Source organism: Silene latifolia, chromosome Y (genome assembly GCF_048544455.1).
Source record: "Silene latifolia isolate original U9 population chromosome Y, ASM4854445v1, whole genome shotgun sequence".
Lineage (NCBI taxonomy): Eukaryota > Viridiplantae > Streptophyta > Magnoliopsida > Caryophyllales > Caryophyllaceae > Silene > Silene latifolia.
In genome coordinates, this window is record NC_133538.1 from 311017714 (window position 1) to 311039623 (window position 21910).

The following is a 21910-nucleotide window of genomic DNA, read 5'->3' on the forward strand; positions in this document are numbered from 1 at the left end:
TCTCTCGAATCCCCTCCAACAAACGACTTAAGTATTCCGGGCAAATTGTAAAGAGGAGGGGGACAAAGGGTCACCTTGTCTTAGCCCTCTTTTGCCTTGAAAATACCCAAAAGTCTCACCATTTACAGCAAGAGAATAAGAAGTAGAACTAACACACTCCATGATCAGACTAGTTATACTCTCAGGAAAACCCAAATTCTCTAGCATCCCTTTGAGAAAAACCCACTCAACAGAATCGTAAGCCTTCTGAAGATCAATCTTTAGCATGATTCTAGGAGAACAAGTTTTCCTTTTGTAGAGCTTGATGAGGTCTTGACAAATCATGATATTGCCAACAATGTCTGTAACGCCCCGTAAATTTCGGACCGTTAATATATTTCGAAAATAATTAATTAATCAAGTAAAATTTGACAACAATGTATTTAAAGTAAAAATAATTCAAAGAAATATAATTTTATTATATTTTGAAGAAAAGTATTTATTTTGATAGTTTTGAAATGTTTAAAAATAGTTTAAACCGTGTAAAATCTTTTATTTCGAAATAAGGGCGTATCGGGGGGAAAATGACAATTCGTTTGAACGTTGGGTAAACGAATTTGGAAATGGGTCGTATGAATACTCAATTTTATTGTAATCTCGTGTTTAAAGACTTTGGTCTTGACGGAATTTGCGTTTGACTTACGGATTTAATTATTATAGAAACGAGTCAAAACCGACTCGTAAAAATCCCGACTAAAAATCCCGCACCTCCTTTCCTCCTTTCCTTCTTCCCTTACGCGGACCACACCCCCCTTTTCTTTTATTTTTCTGATTTCCTCTATCTTCATCTTCCATTTTCTAAAAAACACCATTTTCATCATTCCAAGCTTATTTTCGACACAATTTCTTCGTTACTAGTCCGTTTTTCGCATAATTTACCTTTCGGAATCCCTACTTGAGATCTACAACTTAGTATGTTCTAATTTCAGTTTTCATTAAGTTGTTTTAAGACCAAATTTCGGAATTTTCGGTTTATATGCTTATTATTGTGTTTTAATTGTTTATTTAGGTGAAGGATTGGAAGACGAGTTTGGGGACTCGTATATTATTGAAGATAGCGGATAGTTGCTAGTTAGGGTTTCGGTTTTGAGGTGTTAATTGCTCATTTTCTAGCTTAAGGTAACATATTTCGAGTTACTCGACGGATTATCGTCACAATCTTTGTTGTTTTTGTATGTTTTGTAATTTTTGTTGGTGTAGTAATTTTCACATGTTTAGAATGGTTGCATGCATGTCAATTGTTAGCTTAAATTATGCCTTTTGTTAGTTTAAATTATCAAAGTTGAATTGGGGACGATTAATTAATTTTCAGACGGTCTTATACTGAGCAAAAATGAAAAAAATAAGAGGAGTAAGGGTGGGGCAGCAGGCCGGCAGGCCGTGGCAGGCCCGTGGCAGGCCCACGGCTAGCCCACGGCTGCCCCGGGTCGGTCCGTGCTTGTTTCGCGGGTTTTCGTACAATCTTGGTCTTTTCGGGTTAATTAATAATAGAATAGTATAAGTAACAAATGGGTAGTATTTTGAATTGAATCATATTAGTAATAAAAATTATGTTAAGGGTAAAACTATGCTTATATTAAAAGTTATCACATGTTAGGATAGTTTACAAAATGAAATTGTAAATAATAGGCTCAGAATGAATTTGTATAGCGATAATTGTAATGCTTTGTTGATTGTCGAAAACCGAGCCTTAATCCCTTTGATCGACTCGATGTCGGTCAATTGAGTGATTGGTCGGCCGCAATTTAACCGTGCACTGTCGCAGGTGGGGTTGCGGGTAAAAATTCGGTTGGATGAAATTTTGAATGAATTAGATAGTCGGCCTTTTTCTTGTTTTAGGCCATTCATTATATTTTTATCTCACATGTGTAATTAGTTGATTTAAGTAGCTTTTTATATTGTAAAAACGGCCCTAGATTTCTGAAGCCTTTAATATGATTACTATTGTTAGAATTAGAAATTAGTATTGAGGATTCTGTTGGATTGTATCTTTGTATATAGACATTTATATAGCCTTTCACATGATAGAATATTAGATTTTATGTTGGTAAGTAGGACTTTTGCCCTCTTAAGGTTAAGTGGGTGTCTTACTTGACTTGTGTGGTGAGTCTTGTGTGGTGTGGGCTAAAGTATTCAAGTGGGACTAGTGGGACTAGGTCCTAGGTGAGTATTTCGGCCTTCATCATAGATAGGTCTTTATAGTCTCTGACGAGTATATGTTCACTGCTTGATAGTCTTTGTGTTCCTGACTAGTGGATTTATATCCAAGTTGGGGCATGACCTCAAGTACTTATTTTGATAGTATGGGGTCAGCTTAAGTACTAGCCAACCCTTCGGTGGTGTCCTTAGGGTACTCACTTCACTTTGTTTTAAAAAAAAAAAGTTGTGGGTCTTGGGTGCGGTGGTGTGTATCCGCATGTCTAGGTCTCCTTGTGATTTTAGGCTAGGGTTGTGTTGTCTCTTGGCCATGTTTTCTTAATAGTAACCGCTGAGCCAAGATACCGGTTCGATTACCTTCCCTACCTCGTGGTATAGACTCGAGTTACAAAGTGACTATTGACGGTACTAAGAACTTGTGCCTGTCTTTGATATATTGCCCTTTCTTGTTTGATGATTCTATGAATCATAGAAGGTGAGATGCAAGCCGGCTATGGTTGATAGAGTTTGGATTACAATTTGTTAAATGTTTCACATGTTAGTTTAGTTTGGTCAGTTTAGGGCTCATATGTTAGAATAATTGATAATTGAATTCTTTACCATCTTGTTTACATGTTTTATTACATGTTACATAAATTTTGACGATTCGTGGCTGGGAGGACTCGAAGTTACTCCCCACTGAATTGTGGCTTTCGTGTTTGTATAAAATGCGATTAACAGGTTGTTGATGCTTTGTTGGGGGTCACAGTCGAGCTAGTGAGCAAGGAACCTTGGACCTAGTTTTGGCTATTCTATTAGTAAACCTTTTACACTTTTAGTTTGTATATTATTTGAAGGGACATATGTCTCCCTTTTCTATTTTTGGTTTGTATCCTTATATTTCCGCGTCTTTAGTTATGTATGTAAATTAGTTTATCAGCTGTTGCAGGGTTTTTGACACTCTTCTTGAGTTGGATTAGTTGTGAATGGTTTAGGAAGAAAAAAATTTTGAAATTGCAGGTTTTTGACTAGTTGAACCATTTACAAACATATCCTACCAGTTTTTCTGTAGAATTTACGTAATTAATTAAGGCTAGATTTAAGGGTGTCACAGTTGGTATCAGAGCCTAGAAGTATTAAGTGGTGAGATGATAGAGTAGACAAGCTATGGTATTTGGGGATGACATAGTAAGTGAAGTTCAATGACGAGAATTGTAAAGGAGATATTTTGGGACATGGGTTGTAATAAATGAATTTGTGTGGTGAATTGATTTTGGCTCTTAGAACCAATTGAGTTGAGGAATATCTGCCATTGGAGTCCTTGTTAGTCTTATAATTTGGTAGACTTTTGGGGCTTTGTTGAGCACCTTAGTGGTGTAACCTTATCATATCGATCTTAAGCTTTGATGAGTGTTTGGTAAGCGGTAACCCTTTCATTGTGCCGCTTCTATTCTCCTTTCCTTCTCTTTAACGTTTGTTGAACCCTGTTTTTATGCCATAGTTTACGTATCTTCTTCTTGCCCTAGATATCTTCTTAATTCGAATACCTCTTATTTTTGTCAACCGTTATCTTTACGGTCTGACTCCTTAGTTTACTAACTTGTCAGGTTCATGCACCCTTTGAAAATATTTTACCGTTTCTCTATCTCGTTATCACTCCTTATCTCCTTAGTATAGTTGGTACCCTGTTGACCATGTTTACAGAGTTAGTGAAATGTGATTTGAGGATATAGGATTGACTAAGTAGCCGAGTTTGCGTTTGGCTTCCATAATCACTTGGGATATGAGGGTTTGATAATGTATATGTTATCATGTGAGAAATGTTAAATGTTGGATTATTAGTTGATTTTAGTGAGTGATATTGATTACTACTTGAAGTATGTTATGAGAGTGAGAGTAAGCTACATTGTTGGGAAGTCTTAGCACTTGTTTTGGTAACTAGAAAGGGTAATGGTTTTGGTTGACACCAATTGTTAGGTTAAAGAATATAGTTTCACTTATGGTTTAAGGAACTTTGAGGTGATAAAGTGTTGTTACAATTAAGACCTTGTTCCTTGGGAATTTGATGATAAGTAAGTTTTAGGATGTCAAATTTGAAAGAATATTCCTTGAGATGTTGATGACCATAAAGGTTTGGTGATGTGATTTGGTATTTTAGTTGACTCTTGAGAGTTCTTGAGTTAAGAGAGACTTAGTATTGAGAGGATTTTGTTAATCCTATAGTTCTATAGACCTTGAGGTCGCATTGAGTACTTGAGATGATGGGATGATGTTGTAGCTGAGTGTAGATCCGCTTTTAGCAATCCTTAATAAGCAAAAGGATAGAAAACTTGAGATCCTATTGATTTTTCAGAGTTTGGGGTTGGTATGTTACTACCTTATTTTGAAATGAGAGTCTTGTGGAATATATGAAGAATCTTTCTATTGGAATTGGAATATTGTAGAGGATAGGATTGTTTCAAGGATTAGCTTATGTGTAGACTTGTCGAGGAGTGGTTCAGATGGCTCTTTGGATTAGTGTGGCCTCTGATTGTTGCCCTGTTGATGTTCGGAGGACCTAGTAAGATGACTTTGTGGTTGGAAAATTGAGTAAACCTTTCTCGATGTACCGATCTTCCTAATTCCGATCTCTGACAATTGTCATTCTTGCTATCCTGGCTTGTTCCGTTGTGTTCGCCTTTATGAAACTCATTTGACCTTTTTCTATAACATTTGAAAATGATTTCTCACTCTCTTTCAACCCTAGTGTTCAATTGGATACCTAAGCTATTTCTCGTTTTGTGTAATGATTCCTTTTTCTTACTTCTTTTCCGCGGTACTAAGCCGTATGTAATCATAATTAGTAAAGATATTATTCTTATTATAGAACTTTAAACTAAAATTTTGAAAATGCTTTTATGATTTTCAATGATTTTAACATTAGTGAATGTTAAATCTCGTTGTTGGAGACGTCCCAATAATGGGTTTTCTCATTTATTGGTGTAGAAATATTTTAATGTTTTGATATGAATGTGGATGTTCTTGTCTGATCAACAAGAGTATCACCGTTTCATTGAAAAGATACCTATATTTTCTTATAACTATAATTTCTCCTTCTAAGTTTCTAGGGCGAAACTTTTTAAAAGAAGGGGTGATTGTAACGCCCCGTAAATTTCGGACCGTTAATATATTTCGAAAATAATTAATTAATCAAGTAAAATTTGACAACAATGTATTTAAAGTAAAAATAATTCAAAGAAATATAATTTTATTATATTTTGAAGAAAAGTATTTATTTTGATAGTTTTGAAATGTTTAAAAATAGTTTAAACCGTGTAAAATCTTTTATTTCGAAATAAGGGCGTATCGGGGGGAAAATGACAATTCGTTTGAACGTTGGGTAAACGAATTTGGAAATGGGTCGTATGAATACTCAATTTTATTGTAATCTCGTGTTTAAAGACTTTGGTCTTGACGGAATTTGCGTTTGACTTACGGATTTAATTATTATTGAAACGAGTCAAAACCGACTCGTAAAAATCCCGACTAAAAATCCCGCACCTCCTTTCCTTCTTCCCTTACGCGGACCACACCCCCCTTTTCTTTTATTTTTCTGATTTCCTCTATCTTCATCTTCCATTTTCTAAAAAACACCATTTTCATCATTCCAAGCTTATTTTCGACACAATTTCTTCGTTACTAGTCCGTTTTTCGCATAATTTACCTTTCCGGAATCCCCTCGCCGAGATCTACAACTTAGTATGTTCTAATTTCAGTTTTCATTAAGTTGTTTTAAGACCAAATTTCGGAATTTTCGGTTTATATGCTTATTATTGTGTTTTAATTGTTTATTTAGGTGAAGGATTGGAAGACGAGTTTGGGGACTCGTATATTATTGAAGATAGCGGATAGTTGCTAGTTATGGTTTCGGTTTTGAGGTGTTAATTGCTCATTTTCTAGCTTAAGGTAACATATTTCGAGTTACTCGACGGATTATCGTCACAATCTTTGTTGTTTTTGTATGTTTTGTAATTTTTGTTGGTGTAGTAATTTTCACATGTTTAGAATGGTTGCATGCATGTCAATTGTTAGCTTAAATTATGCCTTTTGTTAGTTTAAATTATCAAAGTTGAATTGGGGACGATTAATTAATTTTCAGACGGTCTTATACTGAGCAAAAATGAAAAAAATAAGAGGAGTAAGGGTGGGGCAGCAGGCCGGCAGCCCGTGGCAGGCCCGTGGCAGGCCCGTGGCAGGCCCACGGCTAGCCCACGGCTGCCCCGGGTCGGTCCGTGCTTGTTTCGCGGGTTTTCGTACAATCTTGGTCTTTTCGGGTTAATTAATAATAGAATAGTATAAGTAACAAATGGGTAGTATTTTGAATTGAATCATATTAGTAATAAAAATTATGTTAAGGGTAAAACTATGCTTATATTAATAGTTATCACATGTTAGGATAGTTTACAAAATGAAATTGTAAATAATAGGCTCAGAATGAATTGTATAGCGATAATTGTAATGCTTTGTTGATTGTGCCGAAAACTGAGCCTTAATCCCTTTGACTGACTCGATGTCAGTCAATTGAGTGATTGGTCAGCCGCAATTTAACCCGTACCTGTCGCAGGGCTGGGGTTGCGGGTAAAAATTCGGTTGGATGAAATTTTGAATGAATTAGATAGTCGGCCTTTTTCTTGTTTTAGGCCATTCATTATATTTTTATCTCACATGTGTAATTAGTTGATTTAAGTAGCTTTTTATATTGTAAAAACGGCCCTAGATTCCCTGAAGCCTTTAATATGATTACTATTGTTAGAATTAGAAATTAGTATTGAGGATTCGTTGGATTGTATCTTTGTATATAGACATTTATATAGCCTTTCACATGATAGAATATTAAATTTTATGTTGGTAAGTAGGACTTTTTGCCCTCTTAAGGTTAAGTGGGTGTCTTACTTGACTTGTGTGGTGAGTCTTGTGTGGTGTGGGCTAAAGTATTCAAGCTGGGACTAGCTGGGACTAGGTCCTAGGTGAGTATTTCGGCCTTCATCATAGATAGGTCTTTATAGTCTCTGACGAGTATATGTTCACTGCTTGATAGCCTTTGTGTTCCTGACTAGTGGATTTATATCCAAGTTGGGGCATGACCTCAGGTACTTATTTTGATAGTATGGGGTCAGCTTAAGTACTAGCCAACCCTTCGGTGGTGTCCTTAGGGTACTCACTTCACTTTGTTTTAAAAAAAAGTTGTGGGTCTTGGGTGCGGTGGTGTGTATCCGCATGTCTAGGTCTATGCAGATTTTAGGCTAGGGTTGTGTTGTGTCTTGGCCATGTTTTCTTAATAGTAACTTTGAGTCAAGATACCGGTTCGATTACCTTCCGTACCTCGTGGTATAGACTCGAGTTACAAAGTGACTATTGACGGTACTAAGAACTTGTGCCTGTCTTTGATATATTGCCCTTTCTTGTTTGATGATTCTATGAATCATAGAAGGTGAGATGCAAGCCGGCTATGGTTGATAGAGTTTGGATTACAATTTGTTAAATGTTTCACATGTTAGTTTAGTTTGGTCAGTTTAGGGCTCATATGTTAGAATAATTGATAATTGAATTCTTTACCATCTTGTTTACATGTTTTATTACATGTTACATAAATTTTGACGATTCGTGGCTGGGAGGACTCGAAGTTACTCCCCACTGAATTGTGGCTTTCGTGTTTGTATAAAATGCGATTGACAGGTTGTTGATGCTTTGTTGGGGGTCACAGTCGAGCTAGTGAGCAAGGAACCTTGGACCTAGTTTTGGCTATTCTATTAGTAAACCTTTTACACTTTTAGTTTGTATATTATTTGAAGGGACATATGTCTCCCTTTTCTATTTTTGGTTTGTATCCTTATATTTCCGCGTCTTTAGTTATGTATGTAAATTAGTTTATCAGCTGTTGCAGGGTTTTTGACACTCTTCTTGAGTTGGATTAGTTGTGAATGGTTTAGGAAGAAATTTTTTTTGAAATTGCAGGTTTTTGACTAGTTGAACGATTTACAAACATATCCTACCAGTTTTTCTGTAGAATTTACGTAATTAATTAAGGCTAGATTTAAGGGTGTCACAATGTCTCTTCCCTGAATAAAGGCACTCTGTGCAGGATTAATGAGGTCAGGGAGAATGCCAGCCAACCTGTTGCAAATCACCTTAGCCAAGCACTTGTACAGAGTGGTGCAACAAGCTATGGGACGAAACTGAAGCACACTTTCAGGATTATCAATCTTTGGGATCAGGGTCAAGATAGTATTATTACACTCCTTCAATACTTTCCCAGACTCATAAGCACTCTTCACTGCCTTGATAATATCTTTACCCACAATGCTCCAGCTATCCTTGAAGAATTGGCTGCTATAGCCATCTGGTCCTGGTGCTTTATTTCCAGGGATAGAAAACATAGCATGCTTTATCTCCTCATCTGTCAAAGGAGCATTAAGAACAGCAAGATGCACTGCAGTCAAACATTTGCCAGCCTGAACAATACCTTTGTGAATCTGGGTGACAGGTTTAGAATTACCCAACAAACCAACATAAAATTCTTCAAACGCAATTTTTATGTCTTCAGGTTGGGTACAAAGAATGCCACACTTATCCTTAAGCTGATAGATTTTATTCCTTGCCCTTCTTCTCTTTATGCTAGCATGGAAAAAAGAGGTGTTATCATCTCCTTCATCCAACCATTTCTCCTTACATTTTTGCGCAAGGTATAAATTCCTGGCCTTGACAAGAGTGCTGAGTTCAGCAGAACACTCTCTCTCAGCTTGGCACAGCTCAGGATTAAGGGGATCCACTCTCAACTTTCCTTGAAAATGCTTCAAGGATAATTCAGTAACATGGGTTAAATTCTCAATATCACTGAAATTAGCCCTATTCAACTGCCTAAGCCCACGTTTTACACTCTTCAATTTTTGCATAACCTGATACATAGGAGTGCCATGCACAGGAATTTGCCATCCCTCATTAACCACCTCCAGAAAATTCTCATCCAAAGACCACATATTAAAATATTTAAATGGGGTCTTCTTCCTTTCACCACTGTCAGCCATAGAGATAATGCATGGACAATGGTCAAAAAGACCTTCAGGGAGGAAGTTAGCAAAGGAATCAGGAAAGCTAAGGAGCCAATCATCATTTGTTAAGACCCTGTCCAACCTACTATAAACTTTTGAACCAGACTCATGTTTATTATTCCATGTAAAGTATGAACCAATGGTCTTGATTTCATGCAACTGACATTGAGCCATCATGTCTCTCATGGGAGCCATTTCACTCCAAGTGACATCAGCCCCTCCAATTCTTTCATTCACATCAATCACACTGTTAAAATCTCGACAAACAATCCAAGGTCCATGAACTAGCCCCTCACAAACCTTCAAATTGTGCCATAAAGAAACTCTCTCCTGACTCTTATTAAAACCATACACCATAGTAACCCACATCTTCTTTTGATTTCCTTTGTCAAAAACTTGAGCATGAATGAGCTGATAAGTCACCATCTGAATATCCACATCAAACATCAGAGGCTGCCAAATCAGCCATATCCTACCACCTGGATGATACCCATTATTTGTGCATATGGACCAATTGTCACAAATGTTATTCCTTACCTTTATCCACTGACTACCTTTGATTTTAGTCTCAAGCAAACCATATAAACCTAAATTATGTTGATGGAGAAACCATCTTATTTCATTTTGTTTATTTAGGCTATTCATACCCCTAATATTCCAAAAACCCAAATTAACCATTGTCAGTAAACCCAACCTGAATCACCCTCCTACCAGTACTCACATTCCTAGCCTTCTGCATAGAAACAGTAAGAGCATCCATGAATGATAAACCTCTGGGTGTAAATATTCTTGGCTCTCCTGAATCTTGCCTAAGCATTTTAGTGATGAATCTCCTAGGTAAAGACTGTGTCTCAACTACTGGTGACTTCCCCACAATGACAGGTACTCCTACAGAGACAGAAGGTTCAGGTGTAACCAACTGGTCCCTTGGAGAATTAGCCTGAGCAACCGGTTTTGTAACTGGAGTTTGCTGCTTCCTAGGACCAGCTGCAGCTTGTTGAGGTTTAGGTTTAGGTCTCCAAATCTTAGTTGGTTTTTGACCCCCCTCCTTCCTGCATTGGTCAGTAGAATGCCCCATACCCTTACACTTCTCACAAGTTAACGGTAGCCAATCATATGCCACCCGAACCTTCTGAGATTTGCCCAGTTCATCCAAAAACACGATTTCAGTTGGAAAGTCCTGCCCAATTTGAACTTCCACCAACAATCTCGCAAACCCTAAGAAAGCCCTACGAGATGTCGCCTCATCACACCTTATGAATTTACCAACAAGTCCACCAATTTTTGACAGACAACCCTGTTGGAGCTTGTGTCCTCCAGTTAGTGCGGATAACGTCATTGCACATACACTTGTACGGACAAGTGGGAGCTTGTTGGGGTTGGTGTCCTTAACAGTTAGTGCAAGGACTTATAAACCTCTAAAAGGATCAAAGGGCATACTTTGGTATTATTATCAGTTGATCCACGTTTATCAATAACGGTTGGCTTGCTAGATAAGTTTGACGTTATTGTCATACAGATGGCGGTGATCAACTGGTCCCTAAAAGTCACACCTATAGGATACGTTTGAGAGACGTGACAGTATGGAAATACAGTCATGTAGATGCCAAAATTGACTAACCAGTTAGTCCGAGTTATTTGACTAGTAATTAGTCAAATATGTGATGTTGAGATATTATATTTAATACGGATTAAATATCATGGGCTATAAGCGAATTAACAAGATTAATTCGTAAAATTAAATATAAACGATTTATATTTAATTAAATGTATATTGAATATAATTATACAATACTTTGCTTTGTCGGACACGAATTAATAATTCAAACTAACCCGTATTATTAGGCGATGCCTTAATTTCCGATAACCGATAATGTGATTTATAATATAAACCCGTCATATACATTTTAGCATTTGGCTTAACCGGACCTCGAGCTAAAATTAAGAGGAAGTGGAAGCCCACTTCCCCATGCATGCACTCGGTCCGGCCGAACCAAACAAAAGGAGAGACTCCCTCTCCTTTTGACCTAGACAATTTCATTTGCAGAAAAACTAGGGTTTTGAAGAGCATTCTCCTCTGAAAAACCTGAGATCTCTCATCTCGACAAAACTCACATCAGTTCTCCCTATATTGCAAGGCAATCGGAGAACACTGTACTAGCACAAGGGCATATCTCGGACAAAGTCTTGGGTGTAACGATTAGGAGGAAATCTGTTTTGATTTACATTTCTTTACGCCACAATTTAAAGGACCCGAGGTTATTTCTTGTTCCTTATCGTTTCTATTGTTTTTATGTTTTATGACAATATTCGCATGTCTAAATTTATGTTATAGTCCTGCAATTTAAGGGGTAGTATACGGATATTAACCCACAAGTGGTATCAGAGCGAGGCCACGTGAATTTTTCATGTGTTTTTCATAAAACGTTTTTGAAACGATGATTTTCTGCTTTGAAAACCGTGCCTAGTATACACGGCAGATTTTTTTTAAACCGTGTCATGTATTACACGGTAATTTCATGATTTTTCGATTTGGTTTTTGCATATTGTTGTTTTATACAGAGATTATAACAATATGTCATGTTTTGTCAATTGTCAAATTTGTTTTAATGCTTTTTTGATCGAATTTGCAATTGATTTTGTCTTGAAATATGTTTTCACGAGGGTTTTGAATTTTCCAGAGACTTTTGCACTCGATCGACCAAGTTTTCAATCGATCGAGTGGCTTTTCTCATATATTTTTGCTCGATCGAGTCCCGATGTACTCGATCGACCTCGTTCAAAACCTTTTTGCTCGATCGAGTCCTTCTTTGTACTCGATCGACACCTTTCAAAACCCTTCGCTCGATCGAGTTGTCCTCGTACTCGATCGAGCAGATTTTTTGATATAGGTACTCGATCGACCTACGGGTTAGTCGATCGAGTACTCCCTGACATATACCCCTCGATCGACTTGCGTTCGATCGATCGAGCCCTTTGTTCCTCGATCGAGCACTTGTGTCCCTGGATCGAGGGATTTCATCTTTAATGACTTTGAAAATTTGTTTCTTTTGATTTAAATTTTCTTTTGGCTTCTATATGTACTTTATACGGATATAGTACACTCGCTTAATAGTGAATCGGTTCACTCACGTACCATATAGTTGTTTTAAAGCGTCTTTAAAATGACGGATTGTAATGGATTAAAATTAAATGATAGAAGCGGTTTTATCACATGAATTTTAATCATTAAAAGGTGGTTTGGATAAATTTAACATAATTACGGAATTATGTCACGAATGAATTTGTTTTTAGTTGATGCATTTTATTTATCGTTAATTATGAATGCCGTGAATGCCTTTTTATTACGTATTTAATTTTTACAATTGATTGTAACTTAGTGTGGCCTTAGTAGAACGTGTTACCGTAATGATGGAACACGGTCTTGGTTGTATTTTGAGATCTCGCATCTCCGTTTTGGATTTTTCACTTGTAATTACAGTTTTAATTAGAATGTAAATAGGTTTATATTTGTAATTTTAAATTGTAATTTTTGAGAAGACCAAAGATGGAGACCAGATGCTCACTCCCGCTACTTGGATCAAGATGGAACATCAAGACAAGCTTTTCGGGTCCAACGGTGGATTCCAAAGTTGTATTTTGTTCTTATACTAGGATAGGCCACACTAGGAAATTTTTATTTACGTATTGCATTCCTTTATTTATTTTTCGCAACGATTATTTGCATCATATTCCGCCTAAAACCAAACCACCTATAATTTATTGCATGAAAAACCGACACATATAGAGGTCACGAGTTAGTTTTCATTGACATTCTCATGTCACACGTTTTAAGCCATCATCCAAATAAATTCATTCACGACAGACGCTAGTTATTCGTTCACTTAAAATGAATTATAATTTAGTTGATGGGATCTTCCTCGTATAAACTAAAATTGAGAACGGTCTTTATAGGTCAAACTCCAATGAGTCCCTTCTTCGTCGGTAGGCATACTATGACCCCTTCTACGTCGGGTAAGTTGGAACCAATTGACCTATTTTATCTCAACACTATGGTCACTCGTACGATCCTGTGATCATGGTGGACTATAGATAGGATTTACAGAAATCTATCGACCAAGAGTTCTTCCGGAAGAATTAGCTAAACAGTTGGCTTATCAATTTACTGAAATTGAGTCTTGGGATCACTTGTATCATTCTTGAGGGAGATCAATTATGCAAGTGCAAGAGTCTACATGTTTAAAATGAATTTTAAAATAGACTTAAATCACCTCGATGAGTTGCTTATTTCGTTTTGTTTTTCCTTCTTTTCAGTGTAGATCACGTATTAAACTGCTAAACAACAAATGGCTGGTTCAAGTGATAACCCAATGCCAAGTGCCACATTGGACCGTGAGTCCTGGCTTAGGATCTTCATGAGTCAGATGAATCAGTCTACTCGACTGAAGAATGACGGATCCAACTTCGCGGACTGGGAGGCGGCATTACGGAATCTTTGCCGCCGACGGAAAGCTCGGATATCCGCTTGAGCCCATGCCGTTAAACCCAGGCCCCACGGCCGGAATAAACGAGATCGACAAGTATAACGATTTCGCTTTAGAAGCGGGTGCGGTAAAGAACGTACTTATTTTTGCAATGGAACCCAATTTGCAGAAACGCTTCATAGCCCATGGTGCAAACAAGATTTTCACCACGCTCACTAAGGAATTCTCGAAAGCACCGAGAATCGTGACCTATGAGCATACCACTCGCTTCTTTGATGCGAGACTCCAGAAGGGCCAACCGGTTAGCCCACACATTCTCAGCATGATTGAGAATGTCGAGAAACTGGAGACCTTTAACTGTAACATCAGCGAGAATATTGTTATCGACCGTATTCTTCACTCACTCCACGATGGTTATTCGCAATTCAGAGCGAATTACTATATGAATGATTTGAAGAAAACTCCCCATGAATTGCACTCCCTCCTCGTACAGACCGAGAAGGACATGAAGTTCAGTGGGAGTTCGAAACAGGATGTTCTCGTTGTGTCAAACAAAGGGAAAGGTAAGGGCAAAGCTCCGGCAAAACCTAACGATAGGTAAGGCGAAGTTCAAGAAGTCGGGTTCGGGGAAGAGTGGTCCTGGTGAGGCGAGTAACTCATCGGGCATGACAAAGAGCAAGAGTGAAAACATGGAATGCCATCATTGCCACAAGACTGGGCATTGGAGACGCACATGTCCTGTTTATCATGAGGACTTAAAGGCAGGTCGTGTTAAACCTGTTGGTATGTCTTCTCTCTCTTCTACTTTTATTCATATGATTGAGATTAACCACGCAAGTTACGGAACTTGGGTACTTGATCCTGGTTGTGGTTCTCATCTGTGTAATCATGTGCGGGGGCTCCGAAACATCGAACCCCTCGTAAAGGGTGAGGTGGACTGCGTGTCGGGAATGGAGCAAGAGTAGCTGCCATCTCAAAGGGGACATATGTGATCCAGCTTCCAAGCGGATTTGAGTTATCATTATATGATTGCTATTATGTTCCTAGTCTTTCCAAAAACATTATTTCGGTTTTGCGCTTGATAAACTTGGTTTTTCATTTGTAATAGAAAACAATGCTTGCATTTTCTCATTACACGATATGATTTCTGACAAAGGCGTTTCCATGAACGGAATTTATGTTTTAGATCGGACCTCGGAAATATTACACGTAATGAATAAAAAGTTAAAGGTTGGTGACAAAGATCAAACGTATCTATGGCATTGCCGTATGGGACACATTAATGAGAAACGCGTAAAACAACTCATCAAACATGGAGCTATCTCGGCCTTTGATTTTCAATCATTTGGCACGTGTGAATCATGTCTCATCGGTAAGATGACTCGGATTTCCTTCAAAGGTGTTGGAATGCGCTGCCGACCTATTAGGGCTCATACACACGGATGTATGTGGTCCTATGTCAATCACCGCACGAGAAGGCTATAGGTATTTCATCACTTTCACGGACGATTTGAGTAGATATGGCTATGTCTACTTAATGAAGCACAAAAGTGAATCCTTTGAGAAATTCAAGGAATACCAAAATAGGGTACAGAACCTATTAGGTAGAAAGATTAAAACACTGCGTTCGGATCGTGGTGGCGAGTATCTTTCTCACGAGTTTGATCAACACCTAAAGGACCGTGGGATTGCCCTACAGTTAACTCCACCTGGAACACCTCGGTTGAATGGTGTGTCCGAACGGAGAAATCGAACACTACTTGATATGGTTCGATCCATGATGAGTCACACGGTTTTACCGGATTCATTATGGGGTTATGCTCTATTGTCACCGCTCTAATACTTAATCAAGTCCGTCTAAAGTCTGTTGACAAGACTCCATATGAACTATGGAAGGAACGGTCCCTAACTTGTCCTTTATACGGGTTTGGGGGTGCGAGGCTTATGTCAAGTGGAGACATGAAGATAAGCTCGGCCCGCGATCGGTCAAGACATACTTTATAGGTTATCCTAAAGGAACACGTGGTCATTACTTCTATTCGCCAACCGAACAACGTGTTTTTGTTGCGGCTAGTGCGACATTCTTAGAGAAGGAATTTCTCGAGAATGCAAAGAGTGATAGAACCTTCGACCTGTCGGAGATTCCAGAACCAAACACCGAGCAACCATTGGAGGAACCTATTCCTTCAATCCCGGCTGCGGTGAACATTCTTGAGGAACCTAGGAGGTCGGGAAGAGTCTCTATTCCTCCGGACGGATACATTGGTATGGTCGAGGAACATGACATAGATGACGTTCTACTCTTAACGAGTAGTGAACCCGCAACCTATAAAGGTGCCATGACCGATTCGACTCAAAGTTATGGCTTGAGGCCATGCAATCCGAGATGGACTCCATGTATGAGAACAACGTGTGGGATCTTGTTGACTTACCTGCTAAGGTTCGTCCCCTTCAATGCAAATGGCTTTACAAGATAAAGCATTCTGTGGAAGGTCAGCAAGACATCTACAAAGCACGACTAGTTGCAAAAGGTTTCACCCAAGTGCCAGGTTTGCACTACGATGAGATTTTTGCACCCGTAGTTATCTTTGCGTTCCATTCGGATTATCTTAGCGATTGCCGCTTTTCATGACTATGAAATTTGGCAAATGGACGTGAAAACCGCCTTCTTAAACGGCTTTTTGGAGGAAGAGTTGTACATGGTACAACCCGAAGGGTTCATCGATCCAAAGACATCCTAAGAAAGTGTGCAAGCTTAAGCGTTCCATTTATGGACTTAAGCAAGCATCAAGGAGTTGGAATCATCGCTTCGACCAAGTGATAAAAGAAAATGGATTCACTCGATCAGTCGAGGAACCATGTCTATATATCAAGTCGAGTGGGAGCAAGATTGTCTTCCTAATATTGTATGTTGACGACATACTCCTGATTGGGAATGACATACCTCTCTTAACTTCGGTGAAAGTATGGTTGAAAAACCATTTCCGGATGAAAGATCCGGGAGAGGCACGAGAGAATTCTAGGCATCCGTATCTATCGAGATAGATCACGACGGATGTTATCTCTCAGTCAGGAGTCTTACATAGACAAAGTCCTAGAGAGATTCAGCATGACTAACTCCAAGAAGGGGTTTCTTCCTATGGCTCCAGGGGTGCATTTGAGCAAGTCTCAGGCACCAGAGACACCGGAAGAGAAAGAGCGCATGACACGGATTCCTTATGCTTCGGCTATAGGATCAATCATGTATGCCATGATATGCACACGTCCGGACGTGGCATATGCATTGAGTATGACAAGTCGATTCCAACAAAGAACCAGGTGAACCACATTGGTGGCTGTCAAGAACAGTCTTAAGTACCTCCGGAGGACTAAAGATTGGGCATTGACTTATGGAGGCTCCCAAACGCTATGCGCAACCGATTCTGTGAGATGCTAGCTTCCAAACGGATCGTGATGACTCGAAATCTCGGTCAGATTCGTTTTTACTCTTAATGGCGCTGATCAGTGGAAGAGTTCGAAACAAAAACTACAAGCAGATTCTACGACCGAGTCCGAGTACTATGCCGCGTCCGAAGCTACAAAGGAAGCGATATGGATGCGTCAATTCTTACATGGACTATCCGTAGTGCCTAGTTCGAATGACCCGATCACCATCTATTGCGACAATAGTGGTGCCATCTTCCAAGCTAAGGAGCCTAAGTCTAGCAACAAGTCTAGACATGTACAACGGAAAGCTCATCTAATCCGGGATTACGTGGAGCAAAAGACAGTAGTGATAGAAAAGATTGCTACTGAGATGACAACATAGCGAGATCCTCTCACTAAAGCATTACGACAAGATAAGCATGAAGGGCACGTTAATTCCATGGGAATCAAACGTGTTCCCAAGTTGTAGTACTCTTTTATGGATCAGATTCATTCTCCTTTGTACTCTATACGACATCATCGTTTTGATATTTTATATATATATTTTGTTTTTCATGTGGAATTGTACGACGATTTTGAACACCACAAAGTGAACTGAACAAACATCATATATTGTTAGTCCTTAATTGCCCACATGAGCTGATAACTCTGGCAATTATTTTGTGACGTTGGTTGATGGTGGGTTCAACGAGCCATAAGTCAACCGGTTGGTGACCAATCACGAGAGGCGATTTATACGGATATTTCGTAGGACACCATTGTGACATCGACGTGGAGTCCTAAATGTTTTATAACATTCGTTGCCCGGTCGTGGATAGGACTTCCATGGTGATCCTTAGAGTCGAATCTCTTGACTATCGACTGTCTCTTGAGACTACGGCAGATTTTGGGTGACTTTGGTTTCTTTCTCACGGTCATCCGTAACAGGGGGCCAAGTAGATTTTTTCTGGGTCATTTCATGCTGTGCTTAGATCGGAAGGAGTCGAGTTGAAGGAAATATTCAGCCTTTATCAGGTACTCGATATTTCTCAGGGCCACTCGAGGAGTCAGAATCGAAATGCATGGCCATGCTCGGATACGGATTCGTTTTATCGGTTAAGTTACTCTCTAGTCGGGGAAACCACTCTAGATACGGATCGATTGTAAAATACGACCTTTGCGGATCCAGATCGCAAATTGTTTTACATTGAGTGGGAGAAATTTTTAAATGAATATGAGAATCGGTTATCGCACATACACTTGTACGGACAAGTGGGAGTTTGTTGGAGCTTGTGTCCTCCGGTTAGTGCGGATAACGTCATTGCACATACACTTGTACGGACAAGTGGGAGCTTGTTGGGGTTGGTGTCCTTAACAGTTAGTGCAAGGACTTATAAACCTCTAAAAGGATCAAAGGGCATACTTTGGTATTATTATCAGTTGATCCACGTTTATCAATAACGGTTGGCTTGCTAGATAAGTTTGACGTTATTGTCATACAGATGGCGGTGATCAACTGGTCCCTAAAAGTCACACCTATAGGATACGTTTGAGAGACGTGACAAGTATGGAAATACGGTCATGTAGATGCCAAAATTGACTAACCGGTTAGTCCGAGTTATTTGACTAGTAATTAGTCAAATATGTGATGTTGAGATATTATATTTAATACGGATTAAATATCATGGGCTATGGCGAATTAACAAGATTAATTCGTAAAATTAAATATAAACGATTTATATTTAATTAAATGTATATTGAATATAATTATACAATATCGTTTGCTTTGTCGGACACGAATTAATAATTCAAACTAACCCGTATTATTAGCGATGCCTTAATTTCCGATAACCGATGTGATTTATAATATAAACCCGTCATATACATTTTAGCATTTGCGAACTGGACCTCGAGCTAAAATTAAGAGGAAGTGGAAGCCCACTTCCCCATGCATGCACTCGGTCCGGCCGAACCAAACAAAAGGAGAGACTCCCTCTCCTTTTGACCTAGACAATTTCATTTGCAGAAAAACTAGGGTTTTGAAGAGCATTCTCCTCTGAAAAACCTGAGATCTCTCATCTCGACAAAACTCACATCAGTTCTCCCTATATTGCAAGGCAATCGGAGAACACTGTACTAGCACAAGGGCATATCTCGGACAAAGTCTTGGGTGTAACGATTAGGAGGAAATCTGTTTTGATTTCTGTTCTTTACGCCACAATTTAAAGGACCCGAGGTTATTTCTTGTTCCTTATCGTTTCTATTGTTTTTATGTTTTATGACAATATTCGCATGTCTAAATTTATGTTATAGTCCTGCAATTTAAGGGGTAGTATACGGATATTAACCCACAAACCCGTCCCCCAGAATTTGATATCAAGCCCATGAAGTTTAACCCAGATTGGAATTGACTGAACATCATGTTTAATCAGTTCCGTCTCTGGTTTCCACTCCTTCACGATGACAGGCTTATTGTCAAACATTAGGTGTCCAGTGTTGACAACTTCCATCTGCTTTTCCTTCGTCTTGAAACGAACCAGAAAAATCCCATTTGGTAAAAAGGAAATACGGTCAACCCCATAAGATTGCCACACCCTTTTCACAAACCCAGAAATGACACTCGCAGGAGGTTTAGCCCCTAAGATGTAACAAAAGACAGCAGAGGACCGAATTTTACCTCCTCCTCGACATCGGTGATGTGATCGAAGAAGCGCTCGGTATCTCTTTATCAAACCCAGGTTCCTCCTCAGCGTCATCTTCCAGCACCTCATCTTCTGAACCTTCCTCTTCCTCTACTATAACATCCAGCTCCAAGTGAGATAAAGGGGGAAAGTTGAGACTCACGCGTCGGACCGGCGATGGAGTTGATCCACTCGTACTCGCTAAATTCGTATCTACTATTTTTTGTGATTTTTTATTATGTGAATTATTAGTATTATTATTAGGACGATTGCTATTACTATTGTTAATTGATTTGGGATTATTATTTTTAGGGTTCTTTCTTCTAGCCATTGCTTAAGAAATCCCTAAATTAGATTAAGAGAGTTTCTCTCTCTACAATCTCTCTCATCCCTTTTTAGTCTTGTCATTGACAGTCTTATGGTATTAATTATTAATCATCATAAAATCATAAAATTATATATTAAATTTAAAATTTAAAATCTATTCAATTTTATTAAACTTTATAGTTTATTAGATGTATAAAGATGTTAATTATTTAACATTTACGGTGGGAGTAGTGAAAGTAACAATGATTACAGGCAAGTAGTGAAATGTTATTACTATTGTTTCATTAATAAGAATAAAATATTAATAGCGGGAGTAGTGAATTTGTCTCAAAATTTATTTCATCGTAATTTTAGGATATGTCATAGAAAAGTATATTAGTGATAAATTTATGGGTTATACAACTTTAAGTAATTTTATTTAATGAAAAAAATGTAATGATAAGTAGAGGTAGCCCGGGCGAAGCCGGGCACCAATACTAGTATTGTCATATTTTAGGCCAATTTTTTCCCTCCTGAAACTGATCTGATCTGAACCGAAAACTGAATTTATAGGAACTGAATTGAACTGGACTTAGAATTTGAAGTGAACTTAAATAAACTAACGTATAGGATCTGAACTGAGCTTATAGAATCTGAATTGAAATAAACTAAATTTATAGGATCTGAATTTAAAGTAAACTTAAATTAAGTAATTTAAGTTCAAAAGAACATAGCCTTAATACCTCTAGTCAATTACTAGAGCGAAGCCGAAAGTGTAATGTGACTATGTGAGCCAGTGAGCCCTCAATCAAGTGGGTAGTAAGACAAAAGTAATAAAGTTTAAAGGGAATTGATGATAATGTGATAGCACTCATAGCAGTAACACCTCCTCTGTATTATTCACATTCACATTCAGAAGATGGAGGAATTGATGAATGAATTCAGCTTCCTATCAAGCCAAGCACTGATGGACAAGAATTTCGACCCGTCAAACATACAGGACCTGATGAAGCTGTTCGAGGTTGAAGCTTACAAATCATGGGCAGCCATGGAGTTAGATTGCCAGGCAGAAGCCGACGCTGCTGAAACAGCTATGCAGGAAGCAGAAGACGAGCTCAACTATGCCATGGATAGTGCCATGGATGAGTTTCAGTGTCTGGAAGACGATCTCATGGTTAAACAGGCTGTTGCTGAATGCTTGAGCTTTGAAAGACAAGCCATGGCTGAATACAATGCCCTGTTAACTACTGCTGAAGCTTCCAGAAAGATGGGAAAATCAATGGAGAAAGCTGCAACTGCCGCTTCTAATAAGTATATTCAAGCGGCCCTCAATTCTGCTACTAACTCCATGAGATCTGCTTCCAAAGCTATTTCTTCTCGTCGAGTTCACCCTTCTAATTGAGACCTCAACTCAATGGGTTTTTCAGTAATTGTTATTTCAATTAGTCTCTGATATATCCCTCTTATCAAAATAATATGTATGGTCCAAAGCTGTAATCTTTATCAATTTTAGCTAAGTTTTGATTGTTTGTGGTTTTGGGAATTGAATTTTTGGTTGTTTTGTTCATGGGTTGATGTGGAATTCGGTTTCGGTTTGTTTTTGTTGACGGGTTATTGGGTTGTGTGGTTTTTTGGGTTTTTGAATTCCGACCCTCTTACCCTGCAATTTGCGGGTGGGTATTGAGGCAAGTTGTAATGTTGTCATATTTAATACTCCCTCCGTCCCGGTCATTTGTTGTCCTTTGGTTTTGGCACAAAGACCAAGGAAAGA

The 21910-nt window shown here is 38.6% G+C and overlaps 2 protein-coding genes across 2 annotated transcripts; one reads left to right on the forward strand and one right to left on the reverse strand.

Annotated features, from left to right (window-relative positions):
* Nucleotides 1-8257: 8257 nt before the first annotated feature.
* Nucleotides 8258-19908, reverse strand: LOC141631182 (uncharacterized). Its single transcript, XM_074443885.1, has 4 exons — nt 19509-19908; nt 9939-10577; nt 8329-9850; nt 8258-8273 (listed from the first exon to the last, which is right to left on the reverse strand). Exons 1-4 carry the CDS (start codon nt 19906-19908, stop codon nt 8258-8260), a joined length of 2577 nt encoding a protein of 858 aa, XP_074299986.1.
* A 1018-nt stretch (nt 19909-20926) lies between these two features.
* LOC141633404 (uncharacterized) lies at nt 20927-21677 on the forward strand. The gene has a single exon (XM_074445883.1). It carries the CDS (start codon nt 21059-21061, stop codon nt 21539-21541), a length of 483 nt encoding a protein of 160 aa, XP_074301984.1. The 5' UTR covers nt 20927-21058; the 3' UTR covers nt 21542-21677.
* The last annotated feature ends 233 nt before the right edge of the window (nt 21678-21910 follow it).

Excerpts from the sequence above, each read along its gene's own strand:
- LOC141631182 (XM_074443885.1), bottom strand. The coding sequence starts at position 19,908 with ATGACGCTGAGGAGGAACCTGGGTTTGATAAAGAGATACCGAGCGCTT. Across the intron at positions 10,578-19,508 it reads TATCAAATTCTGGGGGACGG|GACACAAGCTCCAACAGGGT; the intron begins GTTTGTGGGTTA and ends CACTAACTGGAG. Across the intron at positions 9,851-9,938 it reads GGTTGGGTTTACTGACAATG|GTTTATATGGTTTGCTTGAG; the intron begins GTTAATTTGGGT and ends AACATAATTTAG.
- LOC141633404 (XM_074445883.1), top strand. The coding sequence starts at position 21,059 with ATGGAGGAATTGATGAATGAATTCAGCTTCCTATCAAGCCAAGCACTG.